Raw genomic sequence first — 19395 nt, forward strand, 5'->3', positions numbered from 1 at the left:
GGATTAAGGAACATTTGTTAACATCTTCCCCAATCACTATAATCTTTGTGTTTTTCTTTTTTCCTTTATCTCTCTACTTATTTATATTGCAAACACATTATCAAGCTAGCTTAAAGTATAAGCTTAACTATAAAAACGTTTTTAGAGGGACTAAAGTAAGTAACTACTCAACCCTCCTTTTAGTTCCTTACACTATTCAATATGGTTAGAATCTATTTCAATTAGACATTAACAATGCCTTAGTGTATGGTGATCTTTCTGATGTCTACATGGACCTTCCTCGATGTATTGATTCTAGTGATAAATCTAAGGTGTGTAAACTAAATAAGTGTTTGTATGGTTTAAAACAAGCACTTAGAATGTGGAATGCTAAACTGGATTCACTTGAGTATAGGTTTATCCAAAGTGGTAATGACTATTCTTTATAAATTTTATTTAGGGATGGCTTGTTTGTTGCTCTTCTTGTATATGCTAATGACATTATAACTACGGGGAATAGTGTATCTGAAGTTGATAGTGTCAAAGTATTCTTAAATTCCTAATTTATAATAAAAGATTTGGGTCAACTGAAATACTTCATGGGTCTTGAAATTGTAAACAAATGATAAAGGGTTATGCATGTCTCCAAAAAAGTATTGTCTAGACTTGTTGAATGAATTTGGAATGCTAGGATGTAAACATATAGACACTCCATTAGAAGCTAACTCTGTTTTAATTTAGCCTCTAGTGCGTCTGATGGTGATGATCTACTTTCAAATATTTCTAAGTATCAGAAATTAACTTTAACTGGGAAGCTTTTTAATTTGGCCCATACAATGCCCGACATTTATTAATTTATTCAGACTTTGAGTCCGTATATGCATGCTTCATTCACTCCCACAGTAAGACTAGGGTGTTGAGGTACTTAAAAGGGTTTCCTGGAAAAGGACTTCATATTAGGAAATCTGATGAAAACTTCAGTCTAAAAGTCTAGAAAATATGTCTCTAGCTTTTGTTTCTTTTCTTTTTTTGGTTCTCATATTTTCTGAAATTCTGGAATAGTAAAAAATAACCTATTGTGTCAAGGTTTTCTACAGAGTCAGAGTACATGTCTCTTTAGCATTAAAGATTTGTAATCTGTTCATTTGTGTTGTGACAATAAGTCTAACTTGCTTCTTGCTGCTAACCTAATGTTTCATGAAAGGTCCAAACATTTTAAATTTGATTTCATATTGTAAGGGTTAAATTTCTGGTTTGGTAAAGTTGCAGTTTGTCAACTCTGCTAGTCAAGTGGCATAAGGGGCTTCCAAAGCTCAACATCTATGTTGGTGCATAATTGTAAATCCCTAGTTCTGAACTCTGGATAATATAATTCGGTCTGTAATAATGAATTTTGTGAATATTAAATATTAGTTATCGTATGTGAAATATCTCAAATCAATAGTTAAACTGACCTGACAGTCGACCGATTGAGTCATTCAGTTGATCGACTGACCACTGTCGAACGACAGTCCATGTCGGTGGAAGTTGATCTTCGATCGACTAAGCAGACAGTCAACCGACTGACGGAGTCAGTCGACCTGCAGACAGTATATAAACGGGTTTATGCCTCATTTGTTAGGATATGCATCATATTAACCCTAGGTCGTCTGCAACTCGGTCCCTACGTCCAAATACCACATAATATCGCTCTAGGTTTCATGTTAATCAAGATCCAATCTTGGTTTTACTCGTACAAACCCGAAAACCCTTAGATATTCGTATTATCGCACGTTCTAGCATTATTCCGCATCAAGGCCGTGTTAGATTGATTCTAAGATCCCTGAATAACGACTACGGTTTCTGTCTCAGAAGTTGAAGTTGGGATTATATGACGACTCCTTCCATGATAATAAGATTAAGGGGATATTAGAATTACTCTTTATCTTTCAATCTTATTCTTTATATTCTTTGTGTCGCCAGGAGTGTGCTTGTCTGTGCATTATTTATGGATAGTGTTGGACTTGTGATGAGATAAATATGGATGCTACTGCTATCATTCTAAAATGTTCAAACTATAGGGGGAAAATATGGCATTATGGAAGTTTCAAGGGCTATTATGCAAATATGTTTACTTTATATAACTGTATATGTTAGGGTAATTTTTTAATTTATTCATTATTATTTTCTGTTTTTCTCATCTTCAAGTTCCCTCTATTCTCATTTCAAAATTAGGGTTAGTGAGTTGTTTTTAGTTTTTTTATATTATTCATGTATTATGAACAATAGAGTCTATTGTAGAGAGACGTACATAAAGGAGATTCTCATATTTGTTCTTGTACTGGGTTTAGCATTAATCGAGTTATTCCGCTTGTTGAAGATTGTATTGATATAAGTCTATAATTGACACTTTAATAAAAACACAAAATATTGAGATATGAAAATGAGGCTTTTAATTACCATCGTTTCATCTTGAAGGAGGATTCCTTTGATGAACATGTCGTAGATATCCTTTTTTCTTTCATGATTAGCATAGGCACTGGAGTATTTTGACCTTCGAATAATTTGTTTATAGCCTTTAGGCAAGTTAGGCTCCCATAGCTCATAATCTTCCTGCATGCATATAAATCACTATTCATTGATTTAGATTTGCAATTGTTTTCATTTTGAATTTCATAGTGATGATTGATGACTATTTATTGATTAATTCCGAGGCTTATAATTAAATTTAGTCAACTGATACTAGTGAAAGAATATGATTATTTTTCACTGGATAGGGGTTAAAACTTACTTGCAATTCTAAGGCCTTTTTAAGTTGCTCTAACACAATTTCTGCAGTTGGTCGTTTTTTTCTATCAACATCTAAGCATTCAGCAACAATCATTTGAAATGTAGACAGCGACCCCGGGTGCAGTTTTTCTTTTATTTCCTTAAACACGATTGAATCAGCTATTCCTTCTTCATGTATGTGATTAAGGATTCGGGTTACATTTTCTTGGTTATAATTCCGTGTATCGGGCACTAACAATTTTCCATACAAGATCTCAAACAAAACAACACCGAATGAGTAAATATCCGATTTTTCAGTGCAAAAACCTGTAACCTCGTAGAGTGGGTCAACGTAGCCCTCTGTGCCTACAAGTTTGCTGATGACTTCCTGATTAATTGGAGTTATCGCAGATAACCCAAAATCGGAAATTTTTGCCTTCCAATCAGCATTTAGTAGAATGTTGGCACATTTGATGTCCCTATGTACCACCACCTCTTTTGCTTTTGTTAGAGCACCTCCATGTAAAAAAGACAATCCCTTAGCAACATCAATGCATATGTTTAGTCGTTTCATCCATGAAAGATCCTTGTCTTCCAAATGCATATCAAGACTCATTTTAGAAGCATGCTCGTAAACAATGATTTTTTCCTCCATTTCATTACAGTAACCCTTTAGACCAATGATATTATCGTGTTTATAATCAAAAAGAATTTCGAGCTCTATCAAAAAATGATGGTTTCCTTGCCCTAGACTCCTATCCAAACGCTTTGCTACAATGATCTCACATCCATTAATAGAATGTTCAACTTTTCCTTTGTATGTCTTCCCAAATCCTCCTTGTCCGACAAGATTCTCATGGCTGAAATTATCTGTGGCAAATTTTATTTGTTCAAATGACATTTGGAGATTGTCCTTGTTGTTTTCCTGTAAATCGTTAACCACTAGGTCAGTGGCAATTCCAGAATTAAAATGCAATGGGATCTCAAAAAAAAATTTCATTACTAATTATATTTTAATGTTATTTAAGTGGTAGTTTACTTTTAAAAAACTACAAACTCGAAAAATATATGGTGTTCGAGTAGTTAAATTTAGTGGTGTTCTAAACAATTTAAAAGAAAAACTATAAATTTAAAAAATATATGGGGTCATGCGGTTAGATTTAGTGGTGTTCTATACAATTTAAAGAGTAATTTCTACTAAAAATTTTCAAACTAGTGGTGTCCCGTGACCCGATGGGTATACTACTCGAGTCGCACTGCACTGGGTTATGTCATTATTTATTAATGTAGCTGCTTCGATCTATAGTCTTAATTCCTAACTCGAAACATTCAATATCAAATAAAGAGTTAATTACACTCAAATGTATCAGGGTGTTTGGAAGTAGCTTTTGAATAGATCCCAGCCCCACCTACAGCCCCAGCCCTATTCCTCAACCAAAACTACATCTACGAGACTCAACCAAAACTCCAACTTGAGTCCCGACTCTAACTCGTTGTTACCAAACACACCCTTAGACCATTCGTAACGCAGCGTTATCGCATCGAAATCGCCAGCATCACGCCTCTATAGCGCCGTAACGCGGCGTGATGGACCGGAAATGATGAAGGCGTGATGATTGCATCACGGTAGAAGATGAAGGCGTGAGGTTTGAATTAGCCAATCAAAAGCTTTCATGTATTTTCTACTTTGATATCATTTTCTTTTTTTATTTTATAAATTAATTGGTAATTTGTGTGTGATGTGTTTGAAGATGGAAGAAGATACAAAGTATATTGGGGATCTGGAGAAGAAGACTGCACGATGAAGATGATATGTTATTTAAAAATTACGTTTTAGTCCCTGATTTTATATAAAGATTACAATTCACTATTTAAGTTATAGTCCCTAAAGTATTACACTATTTCAAACTAAATTTTAAACTTCTTTTAATTAATAAATAACACATGATTTTATAAATTATAAATTATATTATATATGTATTTAATTTTAAATTATAATAATTTGAATTTATAAAAATTAACTAAAAAAATAATAAAATAAATTTAAAATGAAAAAGAAAATAAAATGGTGGGACCAATTTAACTAATCACATAACCATCACGCCCACCACTACAAACTCCATCACGTCATCACCTTTGCCAAATCAGCAATATACCTCACAAAAACACCTCATCACGCCCCATCACCCGGGCACCACTGTGAATGGTCTTAGACTATGTAAATATAAATGGGTAAATGGGTAAACTGATAAAACAATAAAGCAGTGTTACCCCATCAAAAGTGTCAATTGACAGCTTTACAATTTTTAAGAGGTTAAAGGTATAAAATTGTTAATAACGGAATCTTGATCAGACACAATAATAATAATAATAATAATAATAATAATAATAATAATAATAATAATAATAATAATAATAATAATAATAATAATAATAATAATAATAATAATTACTTACTTGTAACGATAATGCTTTCTCAAGTTCCTCCATAATTTCTTTAGCTGTAGGACGCCCATCTTGAGTTTCTGCCACACAACGATATGCGAGTTCTATAAATGTCTTTAAAGAATCTTGATTGGGTCCTTTATTTAGGGTGGAACGAAGCTCATCTACTTCGTCTATTATTTTAGGATCTATCATTGCATTTATTGTTCCTTCTTCAAACTGTCGCCGTGCAACATGTGCAATGCCCTTGTCATTCTCTGCCATGTAAATTTGATCATTGGCAATCTTCCCGGACAAGATCTCAAATAGAACCACCCCGAAAGAGTAGATATCTACGGCTCTTTTCAACCTACCCGTCTTTAAATATTCTGGATCCAAATAGACTTCAGTGCCCGCAATATTAGTTGTATAAACAGTTTTTTCTTCTTTATTTGCGTGATGAAATCTTGAGAGCCCAAAGTCAGCAATCTTCGCTACCAAATTCATATCTAACAAAATGTTGCCGCTTTTTATGTCACGGTGTATTATCTTTTCTTCATCCTCCTTCCTATTGTGAAGATAGTCTAATCCACGTGCAATGTCAATACAGATCTTTAAACGTAGTGCCCAAGTAAGGTTAATTGATTTGTTTGTTCTTCCCAGATAGGCGTCAAGGCTTCCATTAGAAGCATACTCATAAACAAGTATCATATGAGGACCTTCATCACAAAAACCAACAAGAGTGACTATGTTGGGATGCTTACAACTACTAAGCAATTCAATTTCTGCAACAAATCCTTGTTTTGCATGCTTATCTTCTTTAAGGCACTTTATTGCTACAGTTTTGCGAATTTTTGAAATTTCACTTCTGTTTTGATCTACCATTGGGAGCTCAAGTTCTGCTCCGTACACATTACCATATGTTCCAGACCCAAGATATATTTGAGTAAAATTCTTCGTGGCCGACAGTATATCACTCAGTGGAATCTTTAAGTGTTCCATGCTCGTCCCCTACACATGTGTAAACGACAGAGGATTGATAAAGTTGAGAAGTCAAATTGCTAACACAAACTATAATTATATATCGGAGGCACCAAATCTGTTCAATCTACCCACAAATATTTGTAACTGTTAATTCACACAACATCAAGTTGGATGCATGGTATTTGTCATAGGATATATAATCAGTGGCGGATTTATGAATCATAGTCACAAGTGTCACTAGTTAAAAACTCAAAAAATTTACAGCATCTGGTGGTGTCACTCAAAATAATTTACACTATCTAGTGACTAAAAAAACTTAAATTTTTTTTTCCACTAGATGGCTTGTTTCAGTGCTAGCCCGTGCTACCACTGGTAAAGAAGTAGATCCACCCTTGGATATATTTTAAGGGACTGAGTTCACTTTATAGATCATAGCAAACTAATATATCTGTTAACAATATGTTTACATAGGATTCTGGCCTATACGATAGATTTTAGTAAACTAGATTAACGAATTATAATATTGAATTACTGCGCATAATGCGCAATTCACCCGGTACCAGGTCTCGCGCTCGGGAGGTTTGATTACCCGAGGTTTTACCTTTTATGAGGAGCCAATGTGCTCGTTCATAGGAGGGTTTCTTTGCTTACCCAAAAAATTACTGTATCATTTTGACCATTGGTGTATAATTATTGCTTTAATTTATCATAAGAAGCTCAAGTAAAAGGAGTGGATTACCTTCCAACGGTTAGATGACCGTATTCCTTCATCCTTACCAGCAATTATTGACTGCTCCTTTAACTTCATTATTAAAATTAGAGCAGACTAATTTAATAATCACACTTATATAATGACATATTATATTATGAGTTATGATAAAAGAAAAAAAAATCTTCAAAATACTGATATTGGAAAAATTGTTATCAGTTCCTTCTTTCACAACGATAGTCGCGAAATCAGGGTGGTTGAATGGCCGAGTGACCACGTTGTGATCAGGTCACCAACCCAGTCATTCGGCCACGCAACCGGCCCACCTGAATACACAATAGACAGGGGCTTTTTTTCCAGAACAATGAGACGAGATAAAAATTAGAAGGATGGTCTTACAAGATTTTCATGTCTCATTTGAAGTTCCAATGCTCTTTCAAGGTTTCTATCAACTTGATCGATGTTAGGACGTTGGGCTCGTTGTTCCTTCAGGCAACTATATGCTGTTTCTGTATATAGTTTAAATGATTCATGGTCAATTTGTTCTAGTAGAGTTGGATCAATCATATCTTTTAGGCTTTCATCATCGTAACACGATTTGACCAACTGAGCTAATAAGCCTTCTTTTGGATTATGTATGTATTCCTCAAGTTTTTTCATGGTATATAAGGGATGTAGAATGTAAATCTGTTCATTCATCGAGTCACTTTCCTCTGAATGTATGTCTCCATGCGACCACGGTTTTCCATCATCGACAGAATAAGGTTGTCCATAAACGAACGAAGACGACTGTCTGTAAACGAACGAGGACCGCCGCCCATCAACGAACGAGGACGGCCCCCCATCGACGAATGAGGACGGCCGTCCATCAACGAACGAGGACGGCCGTCCATCAATGAATGAAGACGATTGTGTTAGTCCATAATTGATCGTTGTTAACTTTTCGGGTGTTGTTATGTTATTGGTCGATGACGCCAGAATAGATTTGTTATCTTTTGAAATGTAAATTTGCGTATCAACATCAAGCTTTCCATTTTCTGGAACAAAGGCTCTTGTACCACAAAGGATTTCAAACAATACAACTCCAAAAGAGTACACATCCGATTTGTGGGTCACAAATCCTGTCTTTTCGTATGTTGGATCTATGTATCCGATTGTGCCGATAACTTCAGAAAGGAGAAGACGATGCCTTCGATCACTTGTGTTCTTCAACGCATGTTCAAAACCAGATAACTTTGGTTTCCGGTTTTCATCTAGTAATATTTTTGAGCTCTTTATATTACGATGTATGACACTATAATTGTGTCCTACATCAAAATGGATGTAATTCATTGCACGCGCAACGCCAACACATATTTGCAATCGTTGCATCCATGTAAGGTTTGAATCTTTCAGATATTTGTCAAGGCTTTCATGGTTCTCGTACTTGTTTATGATGATGTTCTCACCATTTTCATTACAGTACCCGAGAAAACAGACGAGATTATCATGCTTGAGATCAGAAAGCATTGAAATCTCCTGCCAAAACTCAAGGTCTCCTTGGCCATAATGATAGTGCAATCTCCTTGCCGCGATGACAACTGTCTGCTCTCCAAACCTGATTAGGCGTCCTTTATAAACCTTTCCGAATCCTCCTTGGCCGATGAGATTTTCGTCGGAAAAGTTGTTGGTGGCCTTTAATACTTCTGTAAGCGGGACCTTATACCGAGAAAACTCTTCGTATGAGAACATTATCTGTTCATTCTTAGTTAAAACTCGTGAGCGCGTATAAACTGTAGCTCCCAACTCCTAATTTGTTATGCAATTCAAAGTTTGCATATCAATAAAAAGAAAGGAAAATAATTAGAAAGAAAAAAGTGTTCCGGTGTTCATGAGTTTTTTAAAGGGATCTGAAAAGAGGTGGAAGGAGAATTATGGCTGCACTACCTTAATTCTTATAAGAAGATTATTAATGGTGATGGTAGAGTTTGATGAAGTGTTTTTGTGGGATATATTGATGATTTGTAATGGTGTGATGGCGTAATGGAGTTTGTAATGGTAATAGAGAGTGAAGTTGTGAGTTGGTGGTCAGCCTCCTTTAAGGGAGGTCGGGAGTTCCACCCCGTTGATTACGTATTAACCCACAATTTCATCTGTGCCATGAAGTTCCACCCATGGCACCTTTCTCACATCGTGTTGGGGGGTAAAGGGGAGGGGGTTTTAACGTTCATGCCCCGTATTAGATTGGCGCGGGTTTTCTCATGGGCATGCAGTTGAGAGCGGGTATAACTGTGTAGGAGATGAACGCGTAGATGATTAAGTTCTCTCTCAGTGATCCTAACAGCTGTATAAAGAATGGAGCGATGGAGTGTGGATCCCATTTTTTATAATAGGTGAAGAACTTTTTTTTATTTTAATTTGTTAAATTTAATATATCCAAAAATTTTGATTGAGCCATATACGCTTCACCTAATGAAATTACCCATGATGGATGATCATGTCAACAAAATTTTCTTTCCATCACGCCGGCGTGATGGTGGCGTACAACAACAACAAAACTCAATATCACATAAATGGTATATGGTGTATGGTGATGGTAGCGTAATAAAGGTAAAAAATTTCATATTTAATTATAGTCTAAATGTGAAATGTGAAATATTTTGTTCTCTTCTTTTCTTTAATTTCCTTTTCTTTTAACTTCTTTTTATCTCCGTAAGAAACTGGGGAAAACCAATAATAATAATATATTACATGATAGACTTGGAAGACTTGGAACCATAGACTCGGAACAAGATAAAGTATTCAAAGCATTAATTTATTATTAATTTCATGGATCAGACAACTTGCAAAATATATATATTACTCCGTACATAATAGACTTGGAGCAATTATTGAATCGTGACAGCATATATATGCAATTTTATATGCGCCACAAACAAATATCAATTGTTTACCACAAAATTACTCTCGTCATCCTTAAACTTGTATCGAAATCACGGACGTCCTTAAAACCTTTTTGTCACTCTTGTCGTCACTAAATTTTTAAAAAAATAACGTTCATCGTCCTTCTGTGTAGTTGTCGTCACTTTACTCTGTTAACCTGAAGTATGTGCCAAACATGTAATGTAACACCCCGGTTTTCACTCCCTGTTTTAAGTAGCGCCGCGGAGGATTAAGGCGCGTCACGCCTCAAAGCTTGAGCTGATGAAGAATTATTTGGTAAATGGCTGATGACAATTTGCACTAGGGGCCACGTCACGGGCCTAGAAGCCGCGCCGCGCCTTAACGCGTGGCCTGATGCTGATGCCTTTTTTAAAACGAATAAATGAGGGGCGTTTTGGTCTTTTCACTTGAGGGTCAGTTTTGAGCCACTAAAACTGATTCAAGGCTCATTCAAGCCTCATTTCTTATCCACAAACACTCTCTTCTTGTCTTAGAGAGACAACAACAACAATAACAATACCCAATCCCACCTGTGTGGGGTATGGGGGAGGTTAATCGTAGACAATCCTTCCTCTATCCTAGAATAAAGAGAAATCATTTCTCCGCCCCGAGTGAAACACTCCAAAGAGTAGAGAAAGTCATTTCTCTCTCTATTCGACGGATAAAGAGATTGCTTCCAGGGACCTCGGGCCGAAAAAAAAAATTAAAATTAATAGAAAGTATACAAAATAAACGATACAAACTAGACGCCATGAAAATAGTAAGATCAAATTTTCATGGGTTTTAAATCATGCCTGGAGTTTAATTTAGGCTCTAAGTGGCGGTAAAGTCGCCAATAAATCGACGCTTGCCGTTGACTCACTTAGTAGAGCCATAAAAAAAATTATATATATATATATATATATATATATATATATATATATGTGAAAACGTACCTTAGACTGCCGTGCGAAGCTCAAGGAAAGACAAGAAATGCTACACTACATACCAACATACCTGCATACGCATACATACATACGAGAACATACGAGCATACAACCACAGACATGCCGGCCAACATAAAAGCACTCGAACCAACATACATAAACATGCATACACAAAAACATACATACATAACATGCCAGCAACCAAAAACCAAACCCTAAACGTAAACATGCATACAAACCAACACATACAAACATACATACCCTACAACCAAAACAAACACATACGAACCTGCACACATATACATTCCCAAAACCAAGAAGAGGTCCAGGTAAGAGCAGAGCGCGAACAAACACAAAACATGAAGGTACATACATATACTTTCATACGACAAACACAAAAAGCGAAGACACGAAAATATAAACACACATAACCACAAACCCAAAAACACATACACACAGACCCACATACGCAAAACAAACCACACCCTACTCGTCTATTCTAATTCTATTCCTCCACGTAAGCCTATCAGAAGTCATGTCTTCGGTCAATAAAAGCTCCTTCAAGTCGAGCTTAATTCTGTCGTCCCACCTACGAGTAGGTCTACCCCTTCTCCTAACACCGTCAACCGTAAGTGCCTCGATTCTCCTAACAGGGGCAGTAGGGGGTCGCCTCCTCACATGTCCAAACCATCGAAGTCGTTCTTCTCTTAGCTTGTCGATGATGCTTCTGACTTTCAGATTCTTCCTAAAAACGCTATTTGGGATCCTATCTAACATTGTTTTACCGCATGTCCACCTCAGCATCCTCATCTCTGCCACCTCCATCCTTCTCTCTTGCGCCTTTGTCATTGGCCAACATTCTGATCCATATAGCATAGCAGGTCTAATTGCCACCTTGTAAAATTTCCCTTTCAGCTTTAGAGGGGTCTTCTTGTCGCATAAGACCCCAGTCGCTGCCCTCCATTTCATCCACCCTACTTTAATACGGTGTGACACGTCTTCATCGATCCTCCCCGATTTGTGTAGCATCGAGCCTAGGTATCTAAACGAGGTTTGCAGATGCAAGATCTGGTCTCCAATGCAGATGTTCCATCCATCCTCTTGTTCAATGATCCTATCAAAATCACATCTAAGATATTCTGTCTTTTGTCTACTAATTAGTAAACCATTACTTTCTAAGGCCACCCTCCATTGCTCCAGTCTTCTATTTAGCTCCTCCTTAGATTCGGCCACAAGCACAATATCATCGGCAAAGATCAAGCACCAAGGGATACACTCTTGTATCCTTCGAGAAAGCTCATCAAGGATTAAAGCGAAAAGAAAAGGGTTGAGGGCCGAACCTTGATGCAAACCCACTTCTATTGGGAAGACTTTGGTACTTCCCACTGTCGTTCGAACGCAAGACAACGCCCCATCGTACATATCCCTAATAGTACTAATATATGTACTCGGGATACTTCTACCATTAAGGGTCTTTCAAATCAAGTTTCGTGGAATGCAATCATAGGCCTTTTCCAAGTCTAAGAAAACCATCTCCAAGTTCTTTTGTTTTTCTCTATACTTCTCCATAAGGTTCCTAATAATATGGATTGCCTCTATCGACAATCGCCCTAGCATGAAATCAAATTGGTTTTCCGAAACATTTGTTTCGCTTCAAAATTCTAGTCTCAATCACTCTCTCCCAAAGCTTCATAGTATGGCTGAGTAGTTTTATGCCTCTATAGTTGCCGCAGCTTTGAGCGTCCCTCTTGTTCTTATAGATGGGGATAGTCTCGCTCAATCTCCACTCCATAGGCATTTTAGAGCTTCGAAGCGTCTTGTCTTAGAGAGAGAAACCCATTTTTAGAGTAAGAAAGCTTGATTTGGGGAAGAATATGTGAAAATCTCTTCAAGGTGCAAGTGTTAAGGTTGTTCATCTCGTTCTTGGCTACATTTTGGTAGTGGTGATAAGTACTAATTCGAATTTCATTTGTTGATTTGATTTTCAAGTTTAGAGTTTGAACTTAATGTTCTTGAGAAAACCCATCTAGCTCACAAATGGGTGTTTGAAGCTAGTTGTGGGTGTTGTTGACCCCTTGTTGGTAGGTTTTGGGTTGGAAGACTAATTGGCCATGTTAGGGCTTGCAATTTAGGTATAATCACTAGGATTAGTGACTATGTTGATGTTGGAACCCAAATGAGTGTGTTTGGAAGCTTGATTTTAAAGTGGGTCAAAATTAGGGTTTGTAAGTGATTTGGGGAAGACAAGTGTTTAACACTTGTGTTTTGATTTAATTGGCGTTATAGGACCATTTTCACTAGTGTTAAGTGAGTATTGGTTAGTTGGGCATTGGTTGTGCTTGGAAGTGCAATTGGGTCAAAATTGCACTAAGTGTCAATTTGGGTTGGTTTGTAATCCACCCTAATTGTGTTGTTTGTTATGTGATAAATGGAATAGGTACTTTCCATTGGCAGATTTCGGATTTGGTTTGCATTCATCAAGGTAACAAGGTGAGTGTAAATATATTATATGCGTATGTATGCATAGGATGGGTGCGGGTGGTGTAGAGTGATTCTTGTGCACCGGGGTTCACTTTACATATGTGTGGGTTGATGGACCTATGAGTTAGGTTCCGCGTGGCACGTTTGTGCGTTTTGGGTTACCACCCTTGAGGTAATGAATCTCGTGAGTTTCGGATTCACATTGACAAGTAGGTCAACCCCATTGACGTTGTTGAGGTGATTTGGGTAGTGAATCGCGTGTGGTTTCGGATTCACAATGTCGCGTGTGGCTTCGGGCATTCCCATTATCGTTGTTATGAATTAGGGTAATGAATCTCGTGTGGTTTCGGATTCACTGGGGCGCGTGTGGTTTTGGACAACCCTATTGTCATTGAGGTGGATGTGGTGAATCGCGTGTGGTTTCGGATTCAATGGGGCGCATGTGGTTTCGGCCAACCTTCATGTGTTTGAGGTTAAGGGGTTAACCTTGGGATATTGGGTATTGCGTGTGTATATATATATATATATATATATATATATATATATATATATATATATATATATATATATATATATATATATATATATATATATATATATATATATATATATATATATATATATAACTATATATAAATCTATTTTCATATGTCCTATGTGTCATCACCTCCTTCAATCAAGCCCCACTTGGGAAATAATCTCTACTCACAATAAACCTATACATATACAAGATTTGTTCCTATATTTTTTTTACCTCACAAACTACCTATACATATATACACATACACCACGTCACCATCCCATGTGCCTAACAATTTGAAATCAGTTTCAAATTTGATTTTTGGGGTCCTTTTATTTAATTATTTATTATTTATATATTGTGTAAGTACATTGGGAAGGTAGAACACTTACTTTTTATCACACACCCATGTGATCAAGCATCTTTATTGTGTAGGTTTTTAAAATATATCAAGATCCAAATATATCCAAATCAAATATTTAGATCTACAGAAGTAAAATAAATGCTCTCAAACTCTCTCTCTTCCTCATCTTCTGATACGACCTCTTTTCCCAGTATTCATCCTAATTGTTCTTCAATAATCTCTGGTAATTAATCGTATTCACACTAAAATCTTATTAATTTCAGTATCTCCGCGATTGTTATCATTATCAGATTCCATCGGCTCCCAAAAGCAACATATCCACCGGATCAGCAGCGCCATTTTCATTTTAAAGTTAGGGTTTCTTCAATTGAAATTTCGGATTACATTATACTTCTTTCTATTCGATTTATTTTTTTGGCTACGTCTACTGATTTTGTCTATTGGCTTTATTGATTATCAGATGTTCGTATCGGTGGTTACGATTAATATAATTCATGTTATAATCTTTGTCGTTAGGTCGCACGCAATCGCTCTCGCTGTTGACATCTTTTTGGTGAGCAAATATTCGGTTTTTATGACATAATTTGTTTAGTTTCTGCAGTTTAATTTTTTATATGATTTAGTTGTTGTAATAAGGTAAGTTCAGTATCATCTTTGACTTTTTTTTTTTTTTGGTTAATTTTCTTAATTTTTCCCCTATTTTAATTGCTAACTCTGGTTTTGTTGTGTTATATGTTTGTATCGAAGAATATGTTTGGAAGATATATAAGTTACAAATTTTTAATTGCTAAATGTTTGTAAGTAATAGTAATTTTTTTTACTTCTTTTGAATGTTTCATTATTGATGTTGATATGAAAGTATGAATCTGAACTTCTTTCACGTGCTCTATTCAGTTTTTGACTTGAATGTTAAATCTCGGAAGAACCACTTCTCTAATAAACACGATTTACCATGTACACTACATTTTCTAAGTATTTGTTTCTATTATAACTTATATTTATGCTTCTCTTTTCTGACCTGAAAATAAACCATACTCTTTTAATGCTTGGTATTGCTGTTTGTTTTCCATTAAAATGTTGTTAATGAAAATACATGATCGATATTAGAAGCTTCGTTTCTATTTGTTGCTGTTAACATGAGCATAATGTATAGTTGAAGCTGTTTTAAATTGATATGTTTCTGAACTTACATCTTTAGTTTATAGTTATTTGCTTGGTGTTGCTGTTTGTTTTCGATTGAAATGTTGATAATGAACAAAATTGGATCGACATGAAAAGCTTCGTTTCTATTTATTGCAGTTAACATGAAAATTATTTTTTCTTTGCTTTTGACTTAGGTATTTGATGTGTTATGGCCTCTGGGTTTTAATTTCCGACTGGTTTCAGTTTAATACAGATTTGGTTTGTTTTTTATTACAAGGGATTGACGATTGGAGAGCCATTTTTTTCCTTTTTTTAGTGTCATACAGGATCAGTATGCTTGATTTACTATTGATGGCTTGATTCTAGAAGTTAAATTTAGGTCAAAGGGTTTTATCAGTAATAATAAATTAAATTTGAAATTGATAATGGGGTTGTTTGTGATTATTTTCACGATATTACTCACTAACTGCTAGGATCAACACGTACATAAACAATGTAAGTTATAAGTTTTAGGGCTTAGTACTGATAATTTTGCTATTATTGTTTTTACAGGTTGTCTACCGTACTGCATGCGGACGTTGCCTGTTCAGAAAAAAGGAGGAAAATCAACTATCCTGGGATATCATGTTAAATAGCAACGAAGTAGACGAATTGCTAGGGTTTAGGGTTTAGGGTTTAGTAACGTTGAGGATTCAGAGTTACGAACTGTATTTCAGGTAACAACGGTTATTATTTGGGACTAGGATCTATTAATTTCGAAAACGTGAGTGAACGAGGACGGATCGCTCGTCGTGTTGATAACAATGCGGATAATAAGAAACAGTTTCAGCTCGAATCCTCATGGAATTAGCAATGGGGAAGATACTCGAACAACTTTAATCATTAAAAACATTCCTAATAAGTAAAAAAAAAAACTCCTTTATTTTCATTATCAATCAAATCACTAATTAAAGTGTTACTAATTTAAATTTTTTTATTAATCTTTTAGGTATACTTCAAAGATGTTGCTAGACGCCATTGACGAAAATCATAGTGGAACTTACGATTTTCTTTGCCTGCCGATCGCTACCACACATTTGGATTGTTTTTTTATAACCTAAATGGTATGGTATTTTATCATCCAACTTTAATTACATTCAATAATGCTGCTAATTTTTGTTTGATTTATCATTTCTGACTCATATTTAATATGTGTCTTGATTTCAGATTTTAGATAGCATATATCAATTATCAATGTGTATCTTTGTGTTTTTATGTGTATGTATATTATGTCCATGTATATATACATCTATCGGAGCTTTTAGGTCTTAGCAAGAGTTAAAACAGGGGATGCTTTAGCTATAGATAGATATATTCTGTATTCTATCTTTTGTGCATTTTTTTCAATCCTTTTGAATGTTTTTGATAACTTACACAATTTGATTATGCCTTTTGCAGATAGAAAGAACAGAGCATTACTTTTGAACTCAATTTCACAAATGGCAACTATTCAAAGATCAACAAAAGCAGCAGATTCGATAGAACCATTTTCAAATGATCAAAAGATGCCAAATGCCTTTAAAGCCATGAGATTGTTAGGGCTAACTTCTGAAGATATCAGACCAATCCTTAAAAAACTTATGAAACTGTATAATGGCAAACTAATTGAGGAAGATAATTATAGAACTCTTACAGATGCTATATTTGAATCACTGATGTGTAGTGATTACATCTAATATTTTTTATTGTAAATATTATGAACATGTGTGATTTAACTTCTGATATAGAGCTCCTAATGGAACTGCCCGAAGAGTGCACATTTGAGAGCGCACTGGCTAATTTGACTGTGAGTGATAATTATTAAACGCGCGTCATTACTCACAATCAAATCAGCCAGTCCAGTCTCAAATGTGCACTCTTCATGCAGTTCCATTAGTAGTTCTGTATCAAGAGTTAAATCTCACATGTTCTGAATATTTCCAACCAAAAATATTATATGTAATCACTACACATCAGTGATTAAAATATAGCATCTGCAAGAGTTCGATAATTATCTTCCTCAATTAATTCGATAACTATTAATCATTCCTACGGAGAAGAGAATACCTTTCAGATTCCAAAGATATAATATATCAATTGTCGTTGTGCTTTACAATGACCATAAGTAAAAGTCAAGGACAATCACTGGAGCATGTCGGTTTATTTCTACCAAAAACTAACTTTAGTCATGGGCAACTATATTGTTTAGCTATCTTTATTGTTAGTGTAATTTGACGGTTATGTTATATTAGTTTACTTTATGTAGAGTTTTATGTTTGAAGCATGTAAAGTGCTCAACTTGGTCATCTTATCATTTTTGTAGAGTGGATGATAGATACTGATAGCTTTATTTATTATTATTTTTTAATTTGCTTATGCTTATACTTATTGTCGGGTTTTACCATTTAGTATTCTGTTTGATGACATAAAGTGTTATATTGTGTTGATTTAAGTTTGGGTATCATTTGTATTGAACATGTGTTTAACATGTTGCATTATTTGTTACCACTAAAATGCTGCGGTTAATTTAGTATATTCAGATCATGATTTATAATTTTTGTTTCCAATTAATTGGTATTATGGTTATTGAACAAATATGATAAGATATATTTGTTTTAGTACAAGTTTCAACAACGAGAGAACTATGCTTTCTCAGATTCATGCAAACGCTTCATTTTGTAAATAATAGGTTCTAGACGGACATGATGGCATATTCATAACCATTGGATACTTACCATAAACATTCATTCGGAATAAAGATGATAAGATTGTTTTTCTGTATCCAAGTGACATGTAGTTTTTCTTTTAAACTATATTCATTTTGTTTAATCTCATTGAGCAACTACATGAAAGTTAGTGATTTTTGACAATAAACAATTGATTATTACATTGTAATTGTATTCATTAATTCATCAATACCGTTTACATCATTAGTCATTATAAAGTTGAAAGGACCCGTTCATATACATTATAAACGATTCACAATAGTTGATTACATCGCGAGGTATTTGACCTCTATATGATACGTTTTACAAACATTGCATTCGTTTTTAAAAGACAAACTTTCTTTACATCAAAAATTGATGGCATGCATACCATTTCATATTACATCCAACTATAATTGTCTTAATATTAATCTTGATGAACTCAACGACTCGAATGCAACGTCTTTCAAAGTATGTCTTGAATAACTCCAAGTAATATCCTTAAAATGAGCTAATGCACAGCGGAAGATTTCTTTAATACCTGAGAATAAACATGCTTTAAAGTGTCAACCAAAAGGTTGGTGAGTTCATTAGTTTATCATAATCCATCATTTCCGTAATAGTAATAGACCACAAGATTTCAGTTTCTATAAATATCCGTACACTCGCAAGTGTATAAAAGTATTCTATAAGTTGTAGGCACCCGGTAACAAGCCTTAACGTTCATGTTTTACCCTCTGAAGTACACCAGATCAGGTGTGTTTAAAATAACCTCGAAGTACTAAAGCATCCCATAGTCAGGATGAGGTTTGTCAGACCCAATAGATCTATCTTTAGGATTCGCGCCTACCGTACATAGACAAGTAGTTTAATGTTACCAAGCTAAGGGTATATTTCTGGTTTAAACCCACATAGAATTAGTTTTAGTACTTGTGCCTATTTCGTAAAACATTTATAAATCAGCGCATGTATTCTCAGCCCAAAAATATATATAAAAAGGGAGCAAATGAAACTCACAATACTGTATTTCGTAGCAATTATGTATATGACGGCACTGAACAAGTGCAGGGTTTGTCTCGGATTCACGAACCTATATTAAGTATATATATTTATATGTTGGTCAATATCTGTGTAACAATTTAGGTCAAGTCGTAGTGTATCACAATCCTAATGCTCGAGACCGACATGCAAAAGTCAACAAAAGTCAACTTGACCCAAAATGACTTCCAAAATCTATACATGTTTATTATATAACTTATATATAGTAGTTTTATATATTTAAATATATTTATCAGATCTTATTATACTAAATAATACAAGTCATTTATTAATAAATAAAAATTTATATTAAAATTCATATATGATAAAAATATACTTTTATATATCTCAAGTAATAAAATTTATAAAATTCACTTAATACCATAAAAATATAGTGGTATGTATTATTAATGTAATTACATTACGTGTGGTAA

The 19395-nt window shown here is 34.9% G+C and overlaps 2 protein-coding genes across 3 annotated transcripts in view; both read right to left on the reverse strand.

Moving 5' to 3' along the window:
- Window positions 1–8757, reverse strand: part of LOC139876722 (uncharacterized) — a 25903-nt gene extending 17146 nt beyond the window's left edge. Inside the window, exons 1-5 of one of the 2 annotated variants that reach the window (XM_071864097.1) lie at window positions 7244–8757; window positions 6875–6937; window positions 5185–6162; window positions 2750–3652; window positions 2419–2571 (exon numbers count right to left, since the gene is read on the reverse strand). In XM_071864097.1, coding sequence (XP_071720198.1) covers window positions 2419–2571; window positions 2750–3652; window positions 5185–6162; window positions 6875–6937; window positions 7244–8575 — 3429 coding nt within the window. In that variant the 5' untranslated portion in view covers window positions 8576–8757. Of the gene's footprint in view, window positions 1–2418; window positions 2590–2749; window positions 3653–5184; window positions 6163–6874; window positions 6938–7243 lie in introns of those variants that run through there. The other variant, XM_071864098.1, reaches the window with a different exon arrangement.
- Window positions 8758–11178: 2421 nt separating this feature from the next.
- On the reverse strand, window positions 11179–12114 carry LOC139876159 (uncharacterized). Its single transcript, XM_071863459.1, has 2 exons — window positions 11550–12114; window positions 11179–11462 (listed from the first exon to the last, which is right to left on the reverse strand). The coding sequence occupies exons 1-2, from the start codon at window positions 12112–12114 to the stop codon at window positions 11179–11181; spliced, it is 849 nt and encodes a 282-aa protein (XP_071719560.1).
- Window positions 12115–19395: the final 7281 nt, after the last annotated feature.

The sequence above is a fragment of the Rutidosis leptorrhynchoides genome, chromosome 11, assembly GCF_046630445.1.
Source record: "Rutidosis leptorrhynchoides isolate AG116_Rl617_1_P2 chromosome 11, CSIRO_AGI_Rlap_v1, whole genome shotgun sequence".
NCBI lineage: Eukaryota > Viridiplantae > Streptophyta > Magnoliopsida > Asterales > Asteraceae > Rutidosis > Rutidosis leptorrhynchoides.

Coding starts and splice junctions, on each gene's coding strand:
- LOC139876159 (XM_071863459.1), bottom strand. CDS start 12,114: ATGTACGATGGGGCGTTGTCTTGCGTTCGAACGACAGTGGGAAGTACC. Junction 11,463..11,549: donor TATGCTATATGGATCAGAAT/GTTGGCCAATGA, acceptor AAACAATGTTAG/ATAGGATCCCAAATAGCGTT.